Below are 25,603 nucleotides of genomic sequence, written 5' to 3'. Positions count from 1 at the left end.
ATGCAGCGGGAGACTGTAGGGTGGGCTGCGTTCTGAGAGCCGAGTCCTCCCTTGTGGAGGCCGTGGCTGCCACGGACCCCGCTCACTGGCAGCTTCCTTCTCTTTCCAGAAGGAAAGAGTGCTTTTCAGTGCTTATAGAGAGCTACTACAAGCCAATTATTGATCTTTGTACTTTATAACCAGTCACACACTTATCCTCTGACAACATCCTATGAACCAGTAACCATGTGGATGAACCCAACCAAACACAGGGGAAAGTGAGGCAAAAACGTAGGCCATATGCCCAAAGTCCCCAGCTAACAAATGAGCCCTCCCTGGGCTGAAGGCTGGACACCCTGACCTGCCGGGGTCCCAACTCCGGTCGCCCTCTCCAGCCTGGATTCCCAAACTCTCTGCCCTGTTATTCCTAGAGAATAAGGCCAAGTGTTGGTTTCCAGATTCTTCCACAAATTGCTTATTTATATCTTCCTTCCATCATTCAACTGGGCTACAAGTATTTTTCTTATTAAAGAACATTATGGATATTAACTCTTTGTTAGAGATATTGCAAATATTTCTCCCAATGAGCCATTTTTTACTTCTGCTTGGTTACATAGAAGCTTTTATTTCTTACAGAGCCAAGTATCCATATAATTTTTTTCATTTATGGCTTCTGAAAAAGGAAGTTCTTTTTCACCCTAAAATATGTTTAGCACTTCGTATGCGCTCATCTTTTTTAAATGTCTATATTTATTTATTTGGCTGTGCCAGGTCTTGGTTGCAGCAGGCGGACTCGTTGCTGGGGCCTGTGGGATCTAGTTCCCTGACCAGGGATCCAACCCAGGCCCCTCGCACTGGGACCGTGGAGGCTAAGCCACTGGACCGCCAGCGGTGTCCCTGTGCTCTCCTCCAATGCGTTATTCCCATGTATCACACTGCCTCTCACAAAACAGAATTATCACAAATAAATTTATAAATAGTATAATGCACATATCAGTGTGTTACATAAACAGCTTTACACACGCTATACGTATTCTCCAATTACTCTCTTCTAGTATTCTCATATTTTTGGAACTCTTTAATTTTTTGGAATTTATTTTTGTATGTAATATTCTTTGCCATATGGAGAACCATATGTTCCAACGCCATTAATTTGGACAATGATCTGAATTATTTTTGCTTTGAAGTACCACATTTATTAGAAATTAAAATTCCTAGGATTTATGTACCTGGCTGGGGGTTCCTGTGCCCTTTCATTGATTAATTTATATTTTCCCATACCGGTTCCATTCTGCTCAATTACTATAGTGTTACAGTGTGTTACCAGCTGACATTTCTTCAGTAACATCACGGGGATTTTTGTTTTTACTCTCTAGTTTACAGGCTGGGGAGAAAGGTTGACGTGTGTCCCCGAGGGCTGCACCCGCCGTGGGCTCTGCACCCACCGAGCACGTGGACTCACCTTCTCGGGCACTGCCCTGTGGTGTGTCCTGGCACACCTTCACGGCCCCCTTCTCCACCTCCCGGGCAGAGGTAGCCAAGGGTCCCCGCGGCAGAGCTGGAGTCCAGTCCCGTGCCGGGGAGTCCTTCACTTGCTCAGCCTCCTGTTCTGGGGCACCCTTCCTTGTCTGGCCCCGTCGCTCTGCGCTCCCTGTGGCTAGGACCAGAAGGACAGCTGGGCCCTGGGGAGACCCGTGCCCACCCGGCCCCGTCTGTCTGTCCACCAGGCAGGGTGGTCGGCATCTGCTTGGGGTGCTGGCTGCTCACTGCCCAGGCCAGAGGGCTTGATGCACTTTATGGAGAACCCTCAGCCCCGAAGGGGACCACCTCCCTCCTCGGCACCAGCAGCTAGGAGGCCTGAGTCCCCCACAGTGGCCACAGGCCAAGGCAAAGACGTGTTTGTGGTGTCCAGCCATGTGTGTCCTCGGGCAGAGGCCTGGACAGGGCTTGCTTCAGCGCACACCACAGTTCTGGTCTCCCACAGGAAAACACTCGCGGCCGGCACTCCACACACGGGAGAGGGAGCAGTCTCGGGCTTAACGTGCGTCGGGGGCACATTCGCTCCACGGGGCGGGAAGGAGACACGGGGCCGCCTGCCAAGCTGACGGGGACCAGCTGCCCTGCAGGATGGAGGGGTGGGCAGGAGCCCCGTGTGAGCCAGAACTCTCGAGAAGCCCTTGGTAGAGGGGCTGGTGACCCTGTCCCAGCATCTGAGCTCAGGGGTGAGGTGGGAGGTGTCCAGGCCACACAGACCCAAAGTCCCGAGCTCTCCCCAGACCCCTGGCCTCCTTCCCAAGTTTCCTGCCTTAGTCTGAGGGGTTCAGGGGAAAGAAGAGCCTGTCAGCAGAGGAGACCACCTTGACGAGGGCAGAATTCACCTGGAGAGGTGGGGTCCGGGGAGTGGGACCTGTGCTCCCCCACGTGGCGCTCTCTGGTCCTTCTCTGCCCATCAGCGGGCTGAGGGGAAAGGCCCAGGAGTCACGGAGCGGGGGCACATCCCGGGCATAACCCCAGCGGCCAGTGAGATGCACCCCCGGCCGGCAGGCCACCCCCAGCTTCAACGACTGGCCCATCTGCCCTTTGCTGTCCACGACGAGCCTTGTCCGAGCTTTGAGACGCCAAGGTGCTACCCACGGACACGACAAAGGGCAGTGATGGGAGCAAGTCAGTGTCCAGGCCCAACCTTTGATCTTCAGATCTGTAGGGGGCCTTTCGGTCTATAGTTCAGAGCAAGACCCAGGGCCCTTGGCAGTGAGACCATGGAGTCCTAACCACTGGACCACCAGGCAAGTCTGTGAACCCCATTTTCTTACCAGAAAGACCAACGTCCTCGGTTTAAGAAGCTGATAATCAACCTGGAACTCAGCTCTAAATATGGACTTAAACACTAGTTTTTGTAGCTTCAGATGCCATTTAAATGTCATTTCTCTCAATTAATTTTTTAAAAAGTCCTCTTCAACTTCCCTCCATGGAAACACACATGATCAGAAGGGGGTTCTTTCAGGAGCTTCCTTCTGCCTGCCGGTAAAGCCTGTGTTAAACTGTGCTTGCCAGGACACTTTTTAGAAAAACACCCAGCATTTTTATTAATAAAGAGCATCATGGGACAGAGGGGAGCTCTCTCAGGGAGTGGACATGCTGGGGGCTTCCTCCTGTCCCAGCAGCCCTGGGACTCACACGCCTGCTTTCCTGGCTGGTGGGCTCCCGGCGGGGGTGGGGGCACAGGCGGCCATGAGGAATGAGGTGACCTGTCTCTGCCTCCCTGCGAGTGGGTGGAAGACCCCAGAGCTGGGAGGGGAGTCCAGTCTGTATGGAAACCCTTCAGGGTGGGCTACATGAGCACAGGGTCTTATGGGCAATGTCATTCTTCTTTTTTTAAGGAAAAAGGAGAAACCGAATAATTTTTATTCCTTTTTTGATTGTTTTTATAAACTTTTCAGGGAAGATACATCCAAAGGTAGTCTCATTCTGAACCTAGTTTTTGTGGGAGCTCAAGCTGGTTGGTCACCCTAAGCCTGTGACTGGGGACACCACGCTGTTTATTCAAAAGCCGGGAGAGGTCTGGCCGCCTCTCCTCTCACTCAAGTCCCCCCATGCTGCACACGTCAGTGGAAGACACATCCCGGTCAGGTCAGGGCGGCTTGGAGAAGTCCAGGAATATTTCAGGGGCACCTGTCGACCGGCTGAGGACTCCAGACCCCCCAAGCCCCCAACTCCACTTACACTGTCACTGAACACTACCAACCTCTCTTCCTAGAGTCCAGTTACTAGTTTTCAAGTTGCTTATTGAGAGGAAAAATAAGTATGAACATCAAAGTAGAAAGCGTGAATTTTAGTCTCCAAGTTATTTTTTCAACGGTTGATGTATTTCCTTTAAATATGAATGTGTCAGTCCAATCAGCTCAATTGTCTTTAATTAAAATGTCTAAAGTATGACTCCAGTACCTCCTGAAAACGTACATGCCACAGCAGAGGAAAACATTTAATGATCCTACTTGCATATTTTATCAAAATCATAAATAATAAGATTTATTCATCTGTGTTGAATACAGTCATAACCACATGCAGTGACTTCCTAGGACTTCATGAATGATCATAAAATTCCTGAAAAGTGTTTACCTGCCTTATGTAAGACTCCAATTTAAACAGAAAAGGGGTATTATGAGTGAAAATATAAATTTCCTTGAACTGTCTTCACAGAAAAATAAACTGCATACATGCTGAAGTTTTAAAAATCCATACGCTTTTTTCCAGGTGTGAACTGAACTGCACAACCCCATACACTGATAGAAAAAAACAGGTGATTATTTTTAATGATTTATGTATATAAAGATACAAATAAATTTTATGATACAATTTGAGAGACTATTCCATACAAAATTTGACTCACATACAATGTATGCGATTTTTTTGCAACACAAAAACTCTAGTCTTACATACAAATTCATAAACGGCAGACTTCTTAACCTGATGCAAAACAGGGTCCGTTTGGGGTGGTGGCTGTCACTTGAGTCAGTGGAAAAGAGACTGTGGACATAGGAAGGCCTGGGTAACTGGCACACCTCCCCTCCTCCAATGACGTGTTAATATCTAGTGTCATTTCAGCAAACAGAATTTTATGGTTCACTACAGAAAGGAGAAAAAGACCAGTGTTTCAGAATGGCACATCTTAATTATCCAATCTTGAACTTAGCTTCAAAAATCATAGAACGACCTTTGTAACAGATTTATTTTGGAAATTACACTAAGGAAAAACTTAACTGTGCCCTCTGTGCTAATCTTTTAAAGAAACAAAACTTTCTCAGGAAATTCTAACATTTAAAATGACACCGCTTGGGTTACATCATAAATACGGTATCTAGAATACAAGTGTCAGGACCCAGACTTTAAGACCCGTAAGCATGTCTCCAAACAGTGAAATCCTTTATACACAAATATAAGACGTTAGTATTTACAATATTATGTGTAGTGAAAAACTAAATATAAACCATGTTTAAAAAAAACACTTTCGCTTTAAAAAAACATTTCTAAAAAATGGTAACATCAAAAAATTCTGCAAATCTGTGCATCCTTTAAAGTCTTCCTTCCGTGGGTTTTTCCTAAGCCATCTGTCTCTGAGGTGCCCAGGTGTAAGCACCTGGGCAAAGGGACAGGCCTGGGCCAGTGGCCTGAAGAGCAAGCTTTGCTTCTAGAGAGGATGAGGATGAGGGATCCCGCAGCTGCACTGATGTGCTCATGGGGAAGCCCAGGGGCTCGATATTGAAGAAAGTGAGGATCCGGCCTATGATACTCTCAGGTCAGAAGAAGCCCGCAAAGGCCACAATCAAATCTCCTTTTTAAATATACGAACTTTTAAGGGCTGGAAGAATAAGCAAACTGTAATAGGGAGCAATAAGAAAATTGCGTTAAGGTACACGCAATGACAGAGGGGTTGAAAACTAGAGTTCATGGGCACCTTATAAAGACACGGGCTGAAATGAACCCTTTCCAAGTGGGAGTAAGCTAAAAATTTAAGTCTCTGCTTTTTGGGCCTCACTGCATTTATAAGGCTCCTGTCAAAACGCGCAGCCAGCCTCACTCGGGGCTCGAGCAGTCCTGTCAGCAGGCTTGGAGTCTGCCGTCTCGAACTCCCACGTCCCGGGTGGTCCCAGCACTGCTCGCCCGCTGGACGGACCGGCCCAGAACCGAACAGCTGATGGGAGAGACCAGGCTTGCAGAGAAACATCTCACATCAGTGGCATCCGCAAGAGCCGTTTGTAACTAGCAAGTGTTCCAGCAGAGGAATGCAGGGAAACACGGTCTCTCCTCTGGAATGTGCCTAAGGTAGTAAAGCTCTGAAAACCAGGAGGATGATGCTGTGAGCTGCTCACCGCCGCCTTCAGACTGAAACCTCACACCGGAAGCGAAATGCCAGCCTCCTCCTTACGCGCAGGCTGAGGGGCCCGCTGGAGTCTGCAGCTTTGAGCTCTCACCTCCTGGAACTCAGGTTGATGCTGTACACCATCTTCTGGATCTTCTCCTCGTTCTTCAGGATGTTGGCCTTCACGGCACAGATCTTGTCCTGCTGGTCCCTGACCAGCTGCTCCAGCTCTGCCAGCTCTGCCTTCAGGGGCTCCACGGCGCCGTCCGTGATGCTGCCGGGACACAAGCCGGGCCCGTGAGGACCTCCCTCCTTTTCCATCTGATGCTTTTCTTTTTGGCCACATCGTCGTCATGCGGCACGTGGGGATCTTAGTTCCCCGACTGGGGACTGAACCCAGGGCCCCTGTGTTGGGAGTGCAGCGTCTTAACCAGTGGGTCACCAGGGAAATCCCTACACTGGCTTCTTAATTAAAACAATGGAAGGTAACAAAAGCAAATTACTCATTATATCCAAAGGCAGGGAGGGAAGGATAAAAATATAAATGTGCTTTTTCCAAGTAAAAAATTTAAAATACTTTCAAGTTACAGTCACAGAACTTTGGGGATTTCGATAAGACACATGATAAACATGGTATCCAAACTGCAAAGTTTCCTGCCTTTCGTATGTCTAAATCTCGGGATTCCACACTGAATGTAGATCTTTCCTAGCTGCTACAGAGAAATGCATGTTAGGTTGCGAATGAAGAAGCAGTGTACTTTCCTTGCGGGAGGAGGTAAGAAAGAGGATTGAGAGGGGAGGTCTCCCCCCCTCCAGTCCCCCACCCCCTTACTCACCCTCCCCCACCCCTCCCCCGCCCCCCTCCACCGACCTCCCCCCCAACCTCTGCTCCTGCTGCAGGGCCTCGGCGTGCTGCTGGCTCTCAGCGCGCCACAGCTGCAGCTCATTCTGCATGGCATCCACGTCCTCCTGGATGTAGTCCATGATTTTGCCCAGGGGAAGGGCGCTCCGGCACAGGGTCTGGATGGACACCCGGAGCTTCTCTATCTCCTTGGAGACGATGTCCTTCTCCTTCTTCCAGGCCGACTCAAAGACGAGCAGCTTCTCCTGCGAGGAGTGTGAAGGGAGAGGAGCACCCTCACTCCTGAGGGCGGAGGGGCGCGGGCGCGGGGTCGGCGCGCATGCGGGGTAGGTGCGGGCGCGGGACCCCCTGGACTGCAGACAGGGCTTCACGCCCGTGACCCCAAGGCTCGATCAGCAGCGCCCCGCGAGGGCCTGTACAGTAAGATCTTATCTCCCAGGGGACCGGAGACCTACAGCTGTTCTCGTTACAAGAGCTCAGGCAGGGGCATAGAGGACAGTCCCCAAAGGAAAGGGTACCCGGGGTGCATGTCACTCCCTGAGGGCCCCACCTCCCCACTTCACAGGGCTGCAGCCCCGCCTGCCCGAGCGCCTGCCCGAGCGCAAGATAACCTGCCCAGCAGACGAGGGGAGGGGGGGGAGGACCACCGCAGAGGGAGGAGCCAGAGTGTGTGGACGGAGGGCGTGGCCGGGGCACCATGGGGCAGCAGGGGAGGCTGGGGCCGTGGGGCCTGGGGCCTGGGGCCCTGGAGCAGGGTCAGTGGCGGAGGGACTCACACGGCCACTGCTGAAGGAGGAGAGGAGGGAGGCAACCGGAGACCTTCACTCGGTTTTGGCCAGGGGTTCTTGGGCTCTTTGACACAAGCAATACCTAGAATTCCCTTTGTATGAGACTTTACCACTGACATCTCTGAATCTCAAGAACCAACAGGCATCTTGGCTTGGAGACCTTTCCTGGGGAAATTAACACTCTTCAGGAACCCCCCCTGCCCCGGTGCTCCCACTCCACACAGGCTGACTACATGCCCCTGCTTTTCCCACGGACAGCAGGAGTCAGATGCATTGAGTCATAACTGATCAGCTCCTTTTATTTCTAGACTAGTTTAACGAACCGACACATAATCGCTCGTGTCACTTCTAACCCGGTTTTAGACCAAGACCCCAGAGGGCAGGAACCTGCGTCTGGTCCACATCAGTGCTCCTTAAATACCTGCCACATGAACAAAGTGAGTAAGAGACTCACGTGTCAAGATTTGAGCCCCACTGTGTTCTGGCCTCTAGCAAATGCGTGGAAAGCCGTAACACAATGCCTGGCACACTGAAGCATTAAACAAACAGGACTACAAACAGAAGGCAGAGCTCACAGAACTAGTAAGTGAGCTCTGCAAGGTTGCGGGACACCAGATAAACATACAGAAATGAACTGTTTCCATTTGCTGGCAATGAACACACGGCTACCAAAGTTAAAAATACATCACCATCTATGCTGCTGCTGCTGCTAAGTCATTTCAGTCGTGTTCGACTCTGTGCGACCCCATAGACGGCAGCCCACCAGGCTCCCCCATCCCTGGGATTCTCCAGGCAAGAACACTGAAATGGGTTGCCATTTCCTTCTCCAATGCATGAAAGTGAAAAGCCAAAGTGAAGTCGCTCAGTCGTGTCCGACTCTTAGCGACCCCATGGACTGCAGCCCACCAGGCTCCTCCGTCCATGCGATTTTCCAGGCAAGAGTACTGGAGTGGGGTGCCATTGCCTTCTCCTCTCGCCATCTATAACTGCTCAGAAAAGAGAAGTACTATTCATAAATCTAACAAAATATGTATAGAACTTGTGTACTGAAAACTACACAACGTGGATAAAACAAATCAAAGGAGGTCTAAAAAGTGAGAGCCATACCCTGTCCATCAACGGCAAGATTAACACAGTACAGATGTCAGTTCTCCCCAAATTGATATACAGGTTTAATACAATTCCTATCACAGTCCCAAATGGTTTGTAGATGTGGACAAGATTGTCCTAAAACTTACACAGAAAGGCACAGGTCCTAGAGTGGCTGAAACATTTTGAAAAAGAAGAAATACGTGGGAAGCATCAGGCTCCTGGATCTCAGGACGTAACAGCAACAGCACTCAGGACGGTGTGGCCAGGGCAGGGTGGACACCCAGATCCAGGGGACAGAGCAGAGAACCCAGGTCCTCCTCACAAATACGCCCACCTGACTTCTGACAAAGGTGCTCTGTCCAGAAGGCTTTCACCACGTGGCACCACCGCTACTGGGCACGCAGGTAGAACAGGAGCCTGACTGGAGTCTCACACCTTACACAGCGCCTACACCGGAACAGGCCACGGACCGAGATGCAAAACACAAAACTACACAACCTCTGAGGAAAACCTAGCGGAAAGTCCTCGGGGTGTGGGGCCAGGTAAATAAACGGTTCTGACTTGACCCCAAAACATGATCAGCTGAAGGAAAACTGGTGCATGGGCGCTGTCACCACTGAACATGGTCCATGGGCAACAAGCCTGACAGCGTGGGAGGCATGCTAGACGGTGAGGGCGTGTGCTCAGGTCACAGGCCCAGCAAGGGGCAGGGCCCAGGGCGCACAGACTCCTGGACAGCAGCAGCAAGCAAGCAATCGAGCTGGAAAACGGACGAAAGAACAGACACTTCACCAAAGACGACACACGGATGCCGAAGCGCACGTGCAAAGACACACAAAGCCATTCCCCGCCAAGGAAACGCGGTTCGCAGCACGAGATGGGACCCACACCTATCAGAAACACAGAGACCACGGCAGACGCTGGGAAGGATACAGAGCCTGGACCCCTCATTCCCGGCTGGTGGGAATGCAAAACGCTACAGCTGCTCTGGAAACAGCTTCCCCAGGTCTTTAAAACTAACCGTGCAACCGCCATACAAGCCAGCAACTGTTCTCCTGTGCACTGAGCCCGGAGCAGTGAAGTCATGTGGACGCAAGAGCCTGTGTAGGGTGTTTATGGAAGAGGCTTCACTCAGAGCAGCAAGACACTGGGCACAGCCCAGATGCCCTTCAGGGAGCCAAGAGATAAACCGTGCCACACCCACATCACGGAATACTACTTGGCAAGAAAAAGGGAATGAGTTGCTGATTCACACAACAACCTGGATGGACCCGCTGAGAGCTGTGCTGAGTGAAAAAAAGCCAGTCTCAAAATTTACATGCTGCATGATTCCATCTCCATAACAGTCTCAACAGGATAACACTGTAAAATAGAGACCAGATCAGCAGTCGCCAGGGGTTTGGGACAGGGTGGGGTGGAAGGCAGAGGGTGGGTGTGGTTATAACAGGGCGACAAGCGGGATCCTCGGGATGCTGGAGATGTCCCGTATCCTGACAGCATCGAGGTCTGCACCCCGGGTGCAACACTGCACTCAGCTTCGTTGGATGTCATCCGCGGGGAGGGCTGAGTAAGCGGTCCCCGGGGTCTCTGCTGCCTCTCACAACTACATTTGAATCTACAGTTGTCTCAAAATGACTTCAATTTTTTTAAAAAAGGTAGTGGCTATAAAAGTGCTTTTGAATTAAAATGCTAAGTGACTAAAATGAATCAATACAATGATAAATTACTTCCCAGGAAAAAATGTGCTGTCCTTATTATACTGACTACTTTATTATGAACTATACAAAAAAGATCTTCATGACCCAGATAACCATGATGGTGTCATCACTCACCTAGAGCCAGACACCCTGAAGTCCAAAGTCAAGTGGGCCTTAGGAACCATCACTATGAACAACGTGAGTGGAGGTGATGGAATTCCAGCTGAGCTATTTCAAATCCTAAAAATGATGCTATGAACATGCTGTACTCAATATGCCAGTAAATCTGGGAAACTCAGCAGTGGCCACAGGACCGGAAAAAGTCAGTTTTCATTCCAATCCCAAAGAAAGGCAATGCCAAAGAATGCTCAAACTACCACATAACTGCATTCATCTCACATGCTAGCAAAATAATGCTCAAAATTCTCCAAGCCAGGCTTCAACAGTACATGAACCATGAACTTCCAGATGTTCAAGCTGGATTTAGAAAAGACTCAGAAAACAGAAATCAAACTGCCAACATCTGTTGAATTATCAAAAAAGCAAGAGAGTTCCAGAAAAACATCTACTTCAGCTTCATTGACTACACTAAAGCCTTTGACTGTGTGGATCACAATAAACTGTGGAAAATTCTTCGAGAGATGGGAATACCAGAGCACCTGACCCACCTCTTGAGAAATCTGTATGCAGGTCAGGAAGCAACAGTTAGAACTGGACATGGAACAACAGACTGGTTCCAAATAGGAAAAGGAGTACGTCAAGGCTGTATATTGTCACCCTGCTTATTTAATTTATATGCGGAATACATCACGTGAAGTGCCGGGCTAGATGAAGCACAAGCTGGAATCAAGATTGCCAGGAGAAATATCAATAACCTCAGATATGCAGATGACACCACCCTTATGGCAGAAAGCAAAGAAGAACTAAAGAGCCTCTTGATGAAAGTGAAAGAGGAGAGTGAAGAAGTTGGCTTAAAACTCAACATTCAAAACACCAAGATCATGGCTTCCAGTCCCATCACTTTATGGCAAATAGACGGGGAAACAATGGAAACAGTGGCAGAGTTTATTTTCTTGGTCTCCAAAATCACTGCAGATGGTGACTGCACCCATGAAATTAAAAGACGCTCGCTCCTTGGAAGAAAAGCTATGACCAACTTAGCATATTAAAAAGCAGAGACATTACTTTGTCAACAAAGGTCCATCTAATCAAGGCTATGGTTCTTCCAGTGGTCATGTATGGATGTGAGAGCTGGACCATAAAGAAGCCTGAGTGCCAAAGAACTGACGCATTTAAACTGTGGTGTTGGAGAAGACCCTTGAGAGTCCCTTGGGCTCCGAGAGATCCAACCAGTCCATCCTAAAGGAATTCAGTCCTGAATATTCATTGGAAGGACTGATGCTCCAATCGTTTGGCCACCAGATGCGAAGAGCTGATTCATTTGAAAAGACCCTGATGCTGGGAAAGATTGAAGGCGGGAGGAGAAGGGGACGACAGGATGAGATGGTTGCATGGCATCCCCGTCTCGATGGACATGAGTTTGAGCAAGCTCTGGGAGTTGGTGATGGACAGGGAGGCCTGGTGTGCTGCAGTCCATGGGGTTGCAAAGAGTCGGGCATGACTAAGCAACTGAACGGAACTTTATTATAGGGATGATATTGACGACTGACTTAATTGAGACATTTAAAGTTCTACTTAAAACCACTCATGATGATATGAAGTAATTCCTATGTATCTGGCATCATGCAGGGCAGAGAACTCAGGACGGGGACAAACGCGTACAGCACCTAAGCTCAGTGAGCACCGCCTGGGACAGCGCACCCAGCGGGGGTGCTGCCAGCCTCCGCCAGGATTCTGTGTCGGCACCAACTGCCACCGGGGACGCACATTGTGAAGGTCACAGTCGTACTGTTGAGAGGTTAAGGACTTTTAACACAAGACTGGGTGAGATTATGATAGCTGGGAGAGGCTTTTCCTATTGCTGCAAAATATCAAGATTCTGGCATTTTTCAAGCTCTCCGTAAGGCGGCGGCGGTGGGTAGAGCGGGCAAGTCAAGGCTGACTCTGCTTTTAAAAGCGCCCCCACTGACGACAGGCTCTGAGCTACAGGCAGCTTGTTCTGCTGTATCAGCAACTTTCCAAACAAGCGACCAATATAGACCCCGGTGTTACAGCCTTTTAATATGTACAGTAAAATCTGAGAATCCACCACTGTACTCACCACATAGGAATTAGTCATGTGAAATATGCTTAACTTTTGAAAATGGAAGAGAAAAAAAAACAAGAGAAACTGTATCATTAGCCCAAATAGTGCCTAAAAGCCGCTGGAACGTGGGCGGAATCGGGGGCGGGAGGTGGGCCTGTGAGCGCAGGGGACCCAGCCGGCCTCCCCGCCTCCAAGCTTTACGGCCTCCGCAGCGTGGCCTGACCTCGCCCTGCCTCGGTCTCCTCACAATAAAATGGAAATGCTAACATTTACCCTGCAGGAAAGGATTCGATGGGATAACAAAGCAAGCAGCTCGGTGCCTCGCACACAGTAAACCCTGGACTAATGGTCGCCGCTGTCATAAACGTCTCTGGCACGAAGGACGGGCGCCCGGAGTTGGGGGAGGCTGCAGGTGGTGCTCCTGCAGGCCACACTCGCCTGCTGTGTGGTCAGCGCCAACCCACGCGGCGTCACCTTCCTCCCTGACACGCCGCTTCCTGTCGTCACTTTCTAAAACACACACAGCCCACCCCACGAGCCGCGCTCTGGAAGCTCTTCACGGAAAGGCTGCGGCTCCGGGCTCGGAGCTGAGCTGAGGCCCGCGGGCGGCACCCCGGCCGTGGCGGGGGCGCTGCAGGTGACGTGGGGACACTCGCCCGCCCCCGGCGCCCTCCTGCCTGCTGCCGGGCGGCTCCCTCCTCGCATGGGCTGCAGACTGTTGACTCAGCTGGTGTCAGGCAGGGGGGACCTCTGGCAAAGCGTTTCCTCGTTTGGCTGGCCACTTCACACACACTTTGGAAGAAGTGACTTTCCAGGATCTTTCGGGGGAACAGGTGCCTCTGGGACTGAGTACTAATTGCATTTGCCACACACGTACTTGTCCCCAGAACTGTGGGCATTTAACTGTGTTTATAGTGACTTTTTAAGTTTATAATTATTTATTATAGTAAGTCATACACGTAAAAAGCACTAACCTGAGAGGTTCGTTTCTTTACATTACAACACAAGGCTTCAGGAGAAGGTACTGTCATTAAAATAATGCTGCAAACCCTGACCTGCAGGTCTCGCCAGAATCTCTCAGGAGCGGGGTCAGGCACAGCACTGCCCTCCACTCGGTCGCTGATCTGAGGGTTCCTGGGCCCTCCTGGAAGAGCTCTGCCCCACGTTAAGCAAACCCAATAAACAATGGCCTGATGAATCGAGGAGGGGGCAATAAATCAGAGCGTGTGGGCATCTACTTTAAATAGTATGCTCCCCCATGACCTCAGGAAGTGATTCATATACAGCCTGTCAGAAGTTCCTCTTCTACCTAAACCGAGGAATGCTTGCACCCAACCAACCGAGGAAAGCAGAGACCCCCCAGGAGGACTATTCCGAGGGTCCTGTCCACCCAGAGACACGTTCGTCATTAGACTTCTCTGCAAAGCACATGTTCATGTCTGGTGTGGGTCAAACGGAACACATGGGAAAACGGTCTGGAACCAAACACTTCAACGTTTAACATACAGGAAACCACCAGACAGAACTGCACAGTTTGAGAGAACAACACGGTGCCACCTGCAGCCACCGCCTGCGTCAGGAGTGCAAACCCTGCCAGGGCCCCCAGGGCCCCCAGGGCCCGAGGTGCTGCTGCCGGCTCGAGTCCCGGGTCTGCGTGACCGGCTCTGCTGTTCGCATACCCGCCTGCCTGTTCCACGTGTGCAGGACGGATGGACGGAATCTCACACACACACTCACACACACACACACACACACACACACACTCTCTCTCACGTTTCCGCGTGTCCGCTTCTGTCCCTCGGCATGGCTGAATGGCAACGTGACCGTATGAATACACGACATACCCATCCACTGCTGTGCTGGTGGACACGCGGTGGTTCCTGGCCTGGGGCACAACAGACCACACGGCTCTGAGCCGTCTCACAGGCGGATCCCAGCACACACGCGCACAGGACCTTCCAGCACACAGCGAGAAGCGGCACTGCTGGGTCAGCGGTCTTCAGCCGGGTGACGTCCCGGCACAGAGCTTTACGACGTGGTTGCACCAACGTACATCAAGTATTTTTCACCAGCCAGGACTGTATTTCTGTGCTCTGATGCCAGAGCTGGTACCTATGGGCCCAGATGCCCTGTTTCTTTGGCATGGTGCCCTAGCAAGGTGCTGTGACTATTCTAACTCACCCACATGTGGCACTGAAAAGCTGAAATCTGTAATTAATCTGTCAAGGAATAAAGAGAATAACAGGAAAAACAGCAACAACAACACTGATTCCAACGGTGCTACCACAACCTGACCAGCACCGGCAGCAGAGAGAAAGCCACTGCTCCAAGTCAGGGGCATGCTGTTAAAAAAACCTTCCAGGTGATTAGAAATCTGCTCACAGGGACTTCCCTTGTGGCCTTGTGGTCCAGTGGTTAAGAATCCGCCTGCCAATGCAAGGGACAGGGGTTCAATCCCTGGTATAGAAGATCCCACACACTGCAGAGCGCCTAAGCCCACTCGCCACAGAACTGTGGAGCCCACAAGCTGCAGCTGCTGAAGCCCACATAAACCTGTGGTCGGCAGCAAGAGAACTCACAGCAGTGAGCAGCCCCTGCACCAAACATGAAGAACAGCCCCCGCTCGCCACATCTAGAGAAAGCCCGGTGCGGCAACAAAGCCCCGGGTAGCCAAAAAAAAAAAAATCCTGCTCATTGTGGCCACTACAGATAAATAAAACACAAGCAGGAAGCCTTTAGAATGCACAGGCGGGAAGCTGTATAGCACGAGGCTAACTCCCAGACTGGATACAGGCAGACCCGGGGTGACATCCTCCCTTTGAGACCGTCTATGTAACCTCAGACACGCTAACTTTTGTGCCTGTTTCCAAACAGCAAATGGGGATGACACCTATCTCGTAAGTTCCCGTGAGGATTAAAGGAAGTGACAGATGAAACTCCTTAGGGACAGTAACTGCTGTACTGACGTCAGCTGTTGTTAGAATGATTGTATCGGCTACAGCTGAGAACAACTAATGGGTAAACTTCGACAAAGGAAATGCATATATGGAACCACCCAGCACCTGGTGCAGAGAGAAATCAAAAGATCATTAAACGTCAGCTACTTCCACAGACATTACTGTCCATGGAAAGGAACAAGGAATGCTCTCGGAAGGCTGTGTGAGTTCACTGCACCTGAAGCCCGAGGTTACTGCACAGAATAGAGAAGACGCAACTTCGGGCAGGTCTTTCTGACTGACCCCAAAATGGAAATAATTCACAAATCATCTTGTCACATGGAAAACAGATCAAAACGACACCAACAGAGCAGGCAACAGGGAAACGTGGAGCTCAGACTCCCAGCTAGAGAGATTCCTTCTCTACTTAAAGGAATGAAAATGAAGAATACATTACTGTCCTAAAACTGGTCCTTTCGAGCATTTTTATGAAAGGCTGCTGCTGCTGCTGCTGCTAAGTCGCTTCAGTCGTGTCCAACTCTGTGCGACCCCATAGACGGCAGCCTACCAGGCTCCCCCGTCCCTGGGATTCCCCAGGCAAGAACACTGGAGTGGGTTGCCATTTCCTTCTCCAATGCATGAACGTGAAAAGTGAAAGTGAAGTCGCTCAGTTGTGTCCGACTCTTAGCGACCCCATGGACCGTAGCCTACCAGGCTCCTCCGTCCATGCGACTTTCCAGGCAAGAGTACTGGCGTGGGGTGCCATTGCCTTCTCCTTATGAAAGGCTATGACCATGTATTTATTCTTTTAGATAAAACTTTTTTATTTTGGCTGCACTGTGCAGCAAGTGGGATCTTAGTTCCCCAGTCAGGGATCGAACTTACACCCCCTGCACTGGAAGGCAGAATCTTAACCAATGGACCACCAGGGAAGCTCCTCACAGAAACTTCAGAATACCCTTCGCCAAATTCCAAGACATCCGTTGAACATTTATTGGGACTGCATTACACTCATAAGTTAATTTGAGAGAAGTGCCATCTCTATAATATTGAGTTTCTGTGCAGAACACAACATCTCTCATGACTTCTTCCAAGCCTTTTATATTTCTTAGTAGAATTCTGTGGCTTCTCGACACAGTTACTATAAACTCTTACTAAACGCACCCGTGCTGCGGAAATTTACGTTTTTGCTTCCAGTTCTGGAGGAAGAGCTTGATCCACGTTGTTTCCAGCTGGCTATTGCTGACATATAAGAAAAATACTGACTTTTGTGTATTTATTGTGTCCCTGGCCACCTTACAAACTTTTTAAACATATTTAAAGTTTAAGGGGTTGACTGACTTGGTAGACTGCTGTCATCTTCAAATGATGACGACCCCGTCTCCTTTCCAGAATTCAGCCCCATTTCTCTTTGCAGCGGCTAGCCCTCCAGAGGGCCTCAGCCAGGTCTCACGTCACATCCTTGCTCCTGAATTCCATGGAGACACCCACAGCCCCGTCCTGCTGTGTAGGATGCTGACTGCTCCGTGCAGGACCTCTCCCTCTTGCGGCCAGAGGTACCTTCCTACCCCAGCTCACTGCGAGCTTCCAGTAATAGTGGACGCTGAATTTTACAGTGCCATTTGATCTCTCTCTTCTTTGTTGCTCTGGGTCTTTGTTGCTGCACGAGAGCTTTCTCTAGTTGCTCCCCGTGAGCGATCCCTACGGTGGTGACCATGAGCTTTGAGGGACGGCTAGTGAACTCGAGCAGAAAGCCATCCTGAGTCTGCAAAGGGAGGGACCACACCTTCGGCGTTGGCTCCACTCCTGGGAAGGCAGAGGGAGGCTGTGAGCACCCGGCGTGGAGCTGCAGCACACAGAGCAGGCAGCGAAGCGGAGGAGCTCTGCAAGGGGCGAGCAGGAAGCAGGAGAGAGTGTGTCCAAAGGAGGTGAGCAAGGCTCGGGCCCCCAGCAGTGCTGGTGGAGCATTTATCTCCCAAGTCGGTCAGTAAAGGCTGGAGGGGCTGCTGCTACTTCTGATGTGAGGACAGCAACATAAGACGCAAGGAACGTGAAAAATCAAGGAAATACAGCACCACCAGTGTGCTTCCAGTGTGACTGACTCCACAGACACGGGGACCTGCAAGACAGCCAACAGAGAACCCAAAACAGCTATTTTAAGGGAGTTTGATGAGCTGCATAAAAAGACAATTCAACAAATCAGGAAAACAACACAGGGAAAAATGTTTCCCAAGGAGAAACAGAAACTCCGGAGCTGAAAAACATAGTGACTGAAATGAAAAATGTGACCAGAGCGTCAACAAAAAAACAGCTCAAGTGGAAGAAGAATGTGAGAAGAAGAAGACAGGACCTTCAAAATTATCCAGTCCAGGGGGGGAAAGAGTGAAGAAAGCGTATGCAAGCAATGGAGGGAGAAAGGCAGAAAGCGTCCTTAAAGAGAGAGTGGCTGAGAACTTCCTAAGTCTGGAAGACATGTGGGCATCCAAGCTCACGAAGCTCGCAGGTCATCAGACAAACTTCACTTAAGGAGATCTTGGGCTTCCCAGGTGGCACGCGCGCCAAAGAACCTGCCTACAGGCTCTTTGCAGGAAACATGAGAGATGTGGGTTGGATCCCTGGGTCAGGAAGGTCCCATGGCGGAAGGCATGGCAACCCACTCCAGGATTCTTGCCTGGAGAATCCCCATGGATAGAGGAGCCTGGCGGGCTACAGTTCATAGGATCTCAAAGAGTCACACACGACTGAAGCAACTTATCACACAAGTAAGGAGATCTTCTCTAAGATGTATTGTAACAAAACTGTCAAAAATCAAAAACAAGGAGAGAGACTCTTAAAACAGCTGGTAACTTCCTGCTATAAAGCAATCCGAAGATTTTTCAGGAGAAACTTTACAGGCCAGAAAAGAGTAGGACAAAATATTCAAAGAGATGAAGGGGAAAAAAAGACCCATCGAGAATACTCTATCCAACAAAGCTCTGCTTCAGAAACGAAGGGGAGGTGAGACTTTCCCAGACAAACAAAAGGTGAGGGAGCCCATCACTGCCAGACCTGCTTTAGGAGAAGCCCTGAAAGCAGCGCTTCAGGCTGAAACGAAAGGCTACTAACTAGTAGCAGGAAAACATGCAACATAATGGTGAAGATAAGTATGCAGCGAAATTCAAAATATTCTAATGCTGGAATATGATGGAGGTATGAATCAGTTAACTCTAGCATGAAGGTTTGAGATAAAGTATTAAAAATAACTAAAGTCGCAATAATGTTGCTAATAAAGAATATAAAAAGAGGTAGACCATAACATCAAAAACATATGAAGGGGGGGGGATAAAATCATAGAGTTTTTGTATACAATTGATGTTAAGTTGCTATCAGTGCAAAACAGACTGCTATATCTGCAAGATGTTTTAGGTAAGTTTCAAAATAATCACAGAGCAAAAACCTACAGTAGATACACAAAGGATAAAGAGAAGAGAACCAAGGCATACCACTATGGAAAGACATGCATTCACAGAGGCAGCCAAAAAAGATAAGAAAAAGGAACACAGGAACCACAAAAAGTCACAACAGCAACAGGGCGGCGTAAGTAAGAACTTTGTTGTTGCTCCGTCGCTCAGTCGTGTCCGACTCTTTCAGACCCCATAGACCGCAGCACACCAGGCTTCCCTGTCCTTCACCATCTCCCTGAGCTTGCTCAAGCTCACGTCCATTGAATCCGTGATATCATCCAACCATCTCATCCTCTGTCGCCCCCTTCTCCTCCTGCCTTCAATCTTTCCCAGCAGCAGGGTCTTTTCCAATGAGTCAGCTCTTTGCATCAGGTGGCCAAAGTATTGGAGCTTCAGCATCAGTCCTTCCGAAGAATATCCAGGACTCATCTCCTTTAGGATTGACTGGTTTGATCTCCTTGCAGTCCAACGCACTCTCAGGAGTCTTCTCCAGCACCAAAGTTTGAAAGCATTATTCTTTGGCACTCAGCCTTCTTTATGGCCCAACTCTCACATCCGTACATGACTACTGGAAAAACCACAGCTTTGACTACACACATATTTGTTGGCCAAGTGATGTCTCTGCTTTTTAATATGCTTTCTAGGCTGGTCATAGCTTTTCTTCCAAGGAGCAAGCGTCTTTTAATTTAGTAACCGTGGTCTGCATCCACAGTGATTTTGGAGCCCAAGAAAATAAAGCTTGTCACTGTTTCCCTTGTTTCCCCTTCAACTTGTCATGAAGGGATGGGACCAGATGCCACGATCTTAGTTTTCTGAATTCTGAGTTTTAAGCCAACTTTTTCACTCTCCTCTTAGCTTCATCAAGAGGCTCTTCAGTTCCTCTTCACTTTCTGCCATAAAAGGTGGTGTCATCTGCATATCTGAGGTTATTGATATTTCTCCTGGCAATCTTGATTCCAGCTAGTGCTTCATCCAGCCCAGCATTTGGCATGATGTACTCTGCATATAAGTTAAATAAGCAGGATGATGATATACACCCTTGATGAACTCCTTTCTCAATTTGGAACCAGTCCATTGTTCCATGTCCGGTTCTAACTATTGCCTTCTTGACCTGCATACAGGTTTCTCAGGAGGCAGGTAAGGTGGGCTGCTGGTATTCCCATCTCTTGAAGAATTTTCCACAGTTTGTTGTGATCCACACAAAGGCTTTGGCATAATCAATAGATTCTCTTGCTTTCTGTATGATCCAGTGGATGTTGGTAATTTGATCCCTGGTTCCTGTGTCTTTTCTGAACCCAGCTTGTACATCTGCAAGTTCTCGGTTCATGTTCTGCTGAAGCCTGGCCTGAAGGGTTCTGAGTATTGCCTGGCCAGTACGTAAAATGCGCACAGTTGCGCAGCAATGTGAGCTTCATTTGGCATTGCCCTTCTTTTGGACTGACTTCCCCAGTGGCTCAGATGATAAAGCGTCTGCCTACAATGCAGGAGATCCGGGTTCGACCCCTGGTTCAGGAAGATCCTCTGGAGAAGGAAATGGCAACCCACTCCAGTACTCTTGCCTGGAAAATCCCATGGATGGAGGAGCCTGGTAGGCTACAGTCCATGGGGTCATAAACAGTTGGACACGACTGAGCGACTTCACTTTCTTTCTTTCTTTTCTTTGGGATCGGAATGAAAACTGGTATTTTCCAGTTCTGTGGCCACTGCTGAGTTTTCCAAATTTGCTGGCATATTGAGAGCTGTATTTTAACAGCATCATCTTTTAGGATTTGAAATACCACAATTATTCTACACGTAAATGGATTAAACTCTCCAATCTAAAAGACAAGAGAAAGACAAGCCCTGTATGGTAGGGGGTGAGGGGAGAGGGAACTGGAGGCACCAAATTCCAGCTATTAGGCAAATAAATACTGGGAACGTGCTGTTCAGTGATGACTACAGTGGACAGTGTACATCATATATGACAGCTGTTAGGAGAGTAGACCCTAGGAGTTCTCAACAACAAGGAGAGACTTCCTTCTTTTTTTCTGTCTGTATGAGATGATGGGTGTTAGCTAACCTGTTCTGGCAATTATTTCACCATATATTTAAGTCAAGTCATTATGCTGTATACCTTAAAAGTACACAGTGCTATATGTCAATTATATCTCAGTAAAACTGGGGGGCGGGGAAAGGCAGAGAGTGGGTGGGAGAGATAAAGCAAGACTCAAGTATCTGCTGCCTACAGGAGATTCACTTCATCTGTAAAGACATACAGAGGCTCAAGGTGAAGGGACAGGAAAAGATATTCCACAAAAATAGAAACCAAAGGAGAGCAGGGGTATCCATACTTTTGGCCGACCCAATAGACTTTAAGCCAATAACTGCAACAAGTGACCAAAATGGCCAGTATATAATGACATACTGTATATAAGTGGTCAGTTCATCAAGGGATTACAGCAACCACATACATATGCTCCCAATACTGGAGCACCTAGACAGAGTAAGTGCCGGGAGCCAGCATGAGGAATACCACCCGTGGCAAAGGTCATGAGGAGGGAAGCCTGACGCACGCAAAGGCATGATCTGGCTTCAGGGGTTCCCCCTGGATTTTCCTGAGCATCTACCCCCAAAAACCAGAGTCTGCCTGCTTTACTGTACTGTGCTTTCCACTCTTCTGACATTAACAGGGGCTGTCCCCCACCACCTTTCTCTGGAAAAAGTTAACTTAGAGCTCCAATTAATCTCCTGCTTTTAAAAAGAATATCTCGGCTTAAAACCCTCTGATAGCTTTCTAACTTAACCTGACCGGTCTGTCCGGACTTTTACAACTTGTGATTGTTTACAGCCCCCAACTGCGAGAGGCATGAAGCTTAAAACATCTTAAAGATACAGAGCCTTTTTTAAAGAGCTAAGAATTATATTGGTAGAGGGTTTTCACTGTTGAGTCAATGACTGCTGCCAGGCCTCCATATTCTTTTTTTTTTTTTTTTCATATTCTTTATCTTTTAGGCACCTGAAGGATATTAATCAATGTAATTGGGATATAGAAAAAGGAATATAGAAGTTTTTGATGTCAGCAACACTAGACTTTTGAGTTAATGAACTTTCTCTTTGTTATAAATCACTGTACTCCTCTTTGTTATAAATTGTTGTGTCCTTGCTATGTAGGAATGTAACTTTATTTAGTGCTTTCTGAGAGTGGCACCAGACTTTGGGAAGAACAACACTATTACCCTTATCAGAAAAGGGCTGTAAAATGTTAATTGGCCTTCTGGCCAGAAGATGATGTAAATCACCTAAGACTTGTGTATACATACAGCTAGGTATGCAGAGAGAAAGCCTGGTCTCGGTAAGAGTCAGGGCTGCTGACACTGCATAATTTTGTATTATCAATTGACCTCTATGTACAACCAAAAGTATAAAAAGCCTTTCCGGACAATAAAGGATGGGCCAGTCACTGGAAAGACTGGGTTCCCCCATGTCGAATCTCTCTCTCTCTCTCTCTCTCTCTCTCTTTCTCCCTCTCCCTCCCTCTCCTTTTCAGGCTGAATTTCCGTCTGGAGCGTGGAGGCTCACCACATCTACTTACTTGTCCTGGCTTCTAAGACCCACGCGAGAGGGAGCCCAAGGCGGGGCACCCTCCGCTATTCAAGTGGGCACCGGTGGCCTAACGTAGATGGTGCAAACTTCTTGTCTCGAGGTTTTATTAGTTTTCCGCGTAAAACAAGTTATTCAGCCTCTTTTCTCCACTCATTTTCCTACTATTCTTTCCTAATCTCTCTTATATTTCTAAATAAGTAAGTTTTTCCTCGCCAACTCCGTCTCCCCTTCGAATTACCCTGGATCCACCGGGGCTGGACCCCAGCAAGTAAGAAATCACTAATAGGAGGGGGGAAGGCAAACTCCTGGGCTCCAAGCTGCGTATCTGGCCTAGAAGTTCCGTGGAGACAGAATTCTGGAAAACTGCCAAGCATCCTACTGAGTCCTGCCATCGAGGCAAGAAAACCCGTGGCCCAAAATTTTATAAAGAGGACAGATGACTCCAGGAGTAACCTCAGAAAACCAGACCAGAGGTGCCAGGCGGAGAAAACTGGAATCGAGCACACAGAGGAATTTGAATCTAGAGAAGACATTCCCAGGAGGACTGTGCTTTCCATCCATGACATCTCCACAGCCACAGTGCCCACAGTTAAAGAGGCAACTGATAAATCCTCAAGGACAAAGTTACTAACATCCTTTTACTCCATTTTCATTACATCTCACGTTCCCTTAGCCTCTTTAAATCCTGTATTTGCTATTTAGATTTCTCAGGAGCTCAGAGATTAAAAAGGTATGTGCGGGTATTTCTTATTAAAAAAAAAAACACTGTTAGGATGCTGTCACCTTGGGCAAGCGGGGAGAACCCTGGGGTAAGCGTAGCAGGATAGAGGGACTGGGCTCATGCAAGCCACGGCCCACAGGACACAGCCCTTTCCCCTCCTGCCCCCGCAACACAGCAAGCTGGGCAGACACACCCCCTGCATGTCAACAGGAGGAAGGCGCCGTGCCTGGGACACCCAGCGCAGGCGGGGGGTGCGCACTGTTGGTTAGGATGAAGCTTTTAGGTCTGCCTCAAGTGCATAGCTCCCCAGCTCCCCACCCAAATGAGCCAGGTCCAGGAGGATGGGGGAGAGGACGGGCTCCTTCCTCCCCAAGCATGAAGGCCCCGGGCCTTCTGAGAGTTTAACGTGGCCAGCCCTTGTGTGCCTGTACCAGGAGCACAGGTCAAGCAGCTCCCACCGCACGCCCCCAGGGATGAGTGGCCACCTGAAGCAGAAGCTCAAAGGTATCCTTGTGTTCCTGGCTGTGCCTCTGAATCAGCTGAGAATGTTTCAAATGCATCCACCCCGGCATCCTGCCCAAAGACGGACCCGTGGGTCCAATATCCAACAAACTCTCTCTGGATGGGTCTCATAGACTGCTCTGAGCAGATGTACCTTAAGTGAATTTCAAAGGATGCAAGGTTCTAAAGTTTACTTGCTTTGTTTTACAATTGCCTCCCATGATATAGGCAGTGGCAGCGAATGAACCTAAGTTTTAAAATACACTTTAAAAGTATTTTTCTCTCTCCCCAATCATAGCTGGCAATGCCCATTAGGATTATTAAACTATTTTGCGTTTCCTTTCCATCCCTCTCTTAACTAGCAGAATCTGCCATTTTAAATTCTTCTAAAATATTTATCATTTTTCTATTGAGCCTATTGCTCCAATCTTTCCTTACAAGTTTGGCTCCAGTTTCATTTTTATATATTTGGACTTCTAAATTCAGACCACAGCTCCAAAGATACCAGATAAAACAATCACAGCCAAATTAACCATTAACCCCAAAAGGCTGTTACTGGGCGACGGGAACCCCAGTGGATTTCCTGGTTGGCGTGTGAGCTGGAGAAGAATTAAGACCTGTAACTGGAAGCAGCCAGAATGTCAGAGGTCTCAGCAGTAAACGAACTTCGCAGAATTAGCAATGAACATAAGGAGCGTGCCCAAGGACAGGAAGGGCAAAGACATTCAAATACAGGGAGTGGGGTCCCACAAACCCTTGAGGCAGGAGCGTGGATGCAGACGCCACCGTGAGGCTGGGCTCAAGCTGGGCCTCACCCAAAGATGAGTTAACCCAAAGATACACCCTGGAATTCGACAAATTTCACCCTACAGTTCCTGCATTCTTCATAGCGATTGACATCAGGAAGAGAACAGTCGGGCTGGAGACTGGCAGGCGATGGCCGCATGGAGGACCAGCGTAGCCAGCAGACGGGCAACGCCCCTCTGAAGAGGGGACGTGTGGGCAGGGACCCGATTGGGGGTTTTCTGCTGACAGGTCCTGACATGGCCCACCAGGCCCGAGAGGCCAGGATCGCCTTCAGATACCCGCAGCCAAGGCCACCTGCACAAATCCGGGGAGGAGGAGGCCCGTACAGTGTACTCCAGACAGCCGCCCCTCCCTGCCTCCCATGGACGAAACTGGAGCAAGCACAGAGGGACAGACCTCAGCTCTGGGAGGCCACTGAGACCCCTGGAGCAGCTGCCCCAGAGTCCCTCCTGGGGCCTCCCGGGGAGGGGGCGGTGAGCTGAGCCCCTGGCATGGGAGGAGAAGAGACACTCCGGGTTCATCTCACCAGAACCCAGATACAAACTTCCACTTGAAAATATCAGTGAAGTGAATATAGTTCTGCAGGGGACAAACAATTATCTACGAGCAAGCAAAGACATGACTGAGCAACAAAGCAAAGATCATTTCAGGAATGTAAGAACTGCTCAACATCAGGAGCTCTATTAATATGTGATCATCTCAACAGCTGCCAAAAGATATCTGATAACAGTTAGTATCCGTTTCTGCTGAGACACCTAGAGCAGTGGCCAGGATATGGCACCGGATGAACTAAGCGGCTGATGAATGAATGAACACTGACTTTTAAAACCAGATAACTTATCATCATAAAACAAGTTAACATTAAGGTTAAAAAGAGGCTAAGTAAAAACCCAGTAACCGTGGGAATCAAGGTCAAGGTCAAGAAGCTACAGTTAGAACCAGACATGGAACAACGGACTGATTCCAAATTGGGAAAGGAGTACGTCAAGGCTGTATAGTGTCAGCCTGCTATTTAACTTATATGCAGAGTACATCACGTGAAATGCCAGGCTGGGTGAAGCACAAGCTGGAATCAAGATTGTGGGGAGAAATATCAATAACGTCAGATACACAAATGACACCACTTTTA

General features: G+C 49.0%; 1 protein-coding gene across 1 annotated transcript in view; it reads right to left on the bottom strand.

The window, feature by feature from the left end:
* Positions 1-4,213: 4,213 nt before the first annotated feature.
* TRAF3IP1 (TRAF3 interacting protein 1) overlaps positions 4,214-25,603 on the bottom strand; it is a 59,947-nt gene continuing 38,557 nt past the window's right edge. The window contains exons 16-17 of the mRNA XM_068964678.1: positions 6,723-6,946; positions 4,214-6,113 (exon numbers count right to left, since the gene is read on the bottom strand). Coding sequence (XP_068820779.1) covers positions 5,948-6,113; positions 6,723-6,946 — 390 coding nt within the window. The 3' untranslated portion in view covers positions 4,214-5,947. The remainder of the gene's footprint in view (positions 6,114-6,722; positions 6,947-25,603) is intronic.

This window comes from Capricornis sumatraensis, chromosome 2, assembly GCF_032405125.1.
Source record: "Capricornis sumatraensis isolate serow.1 chromosome 2, serow.2, whole genome shotgun sequence".
NCBI classification, from domain to species: domain Eukaryota; kingdom Metazoa; phylum Chordata; class Mammalia; order Artiodactyla; family Bovidae; genus Capricornis; species Capricornis sumatraensis.
Note: the sequence above shows the minus strand (reverse complement) of the source record. Positions and strands in the feature narration are given on the sequence as shown.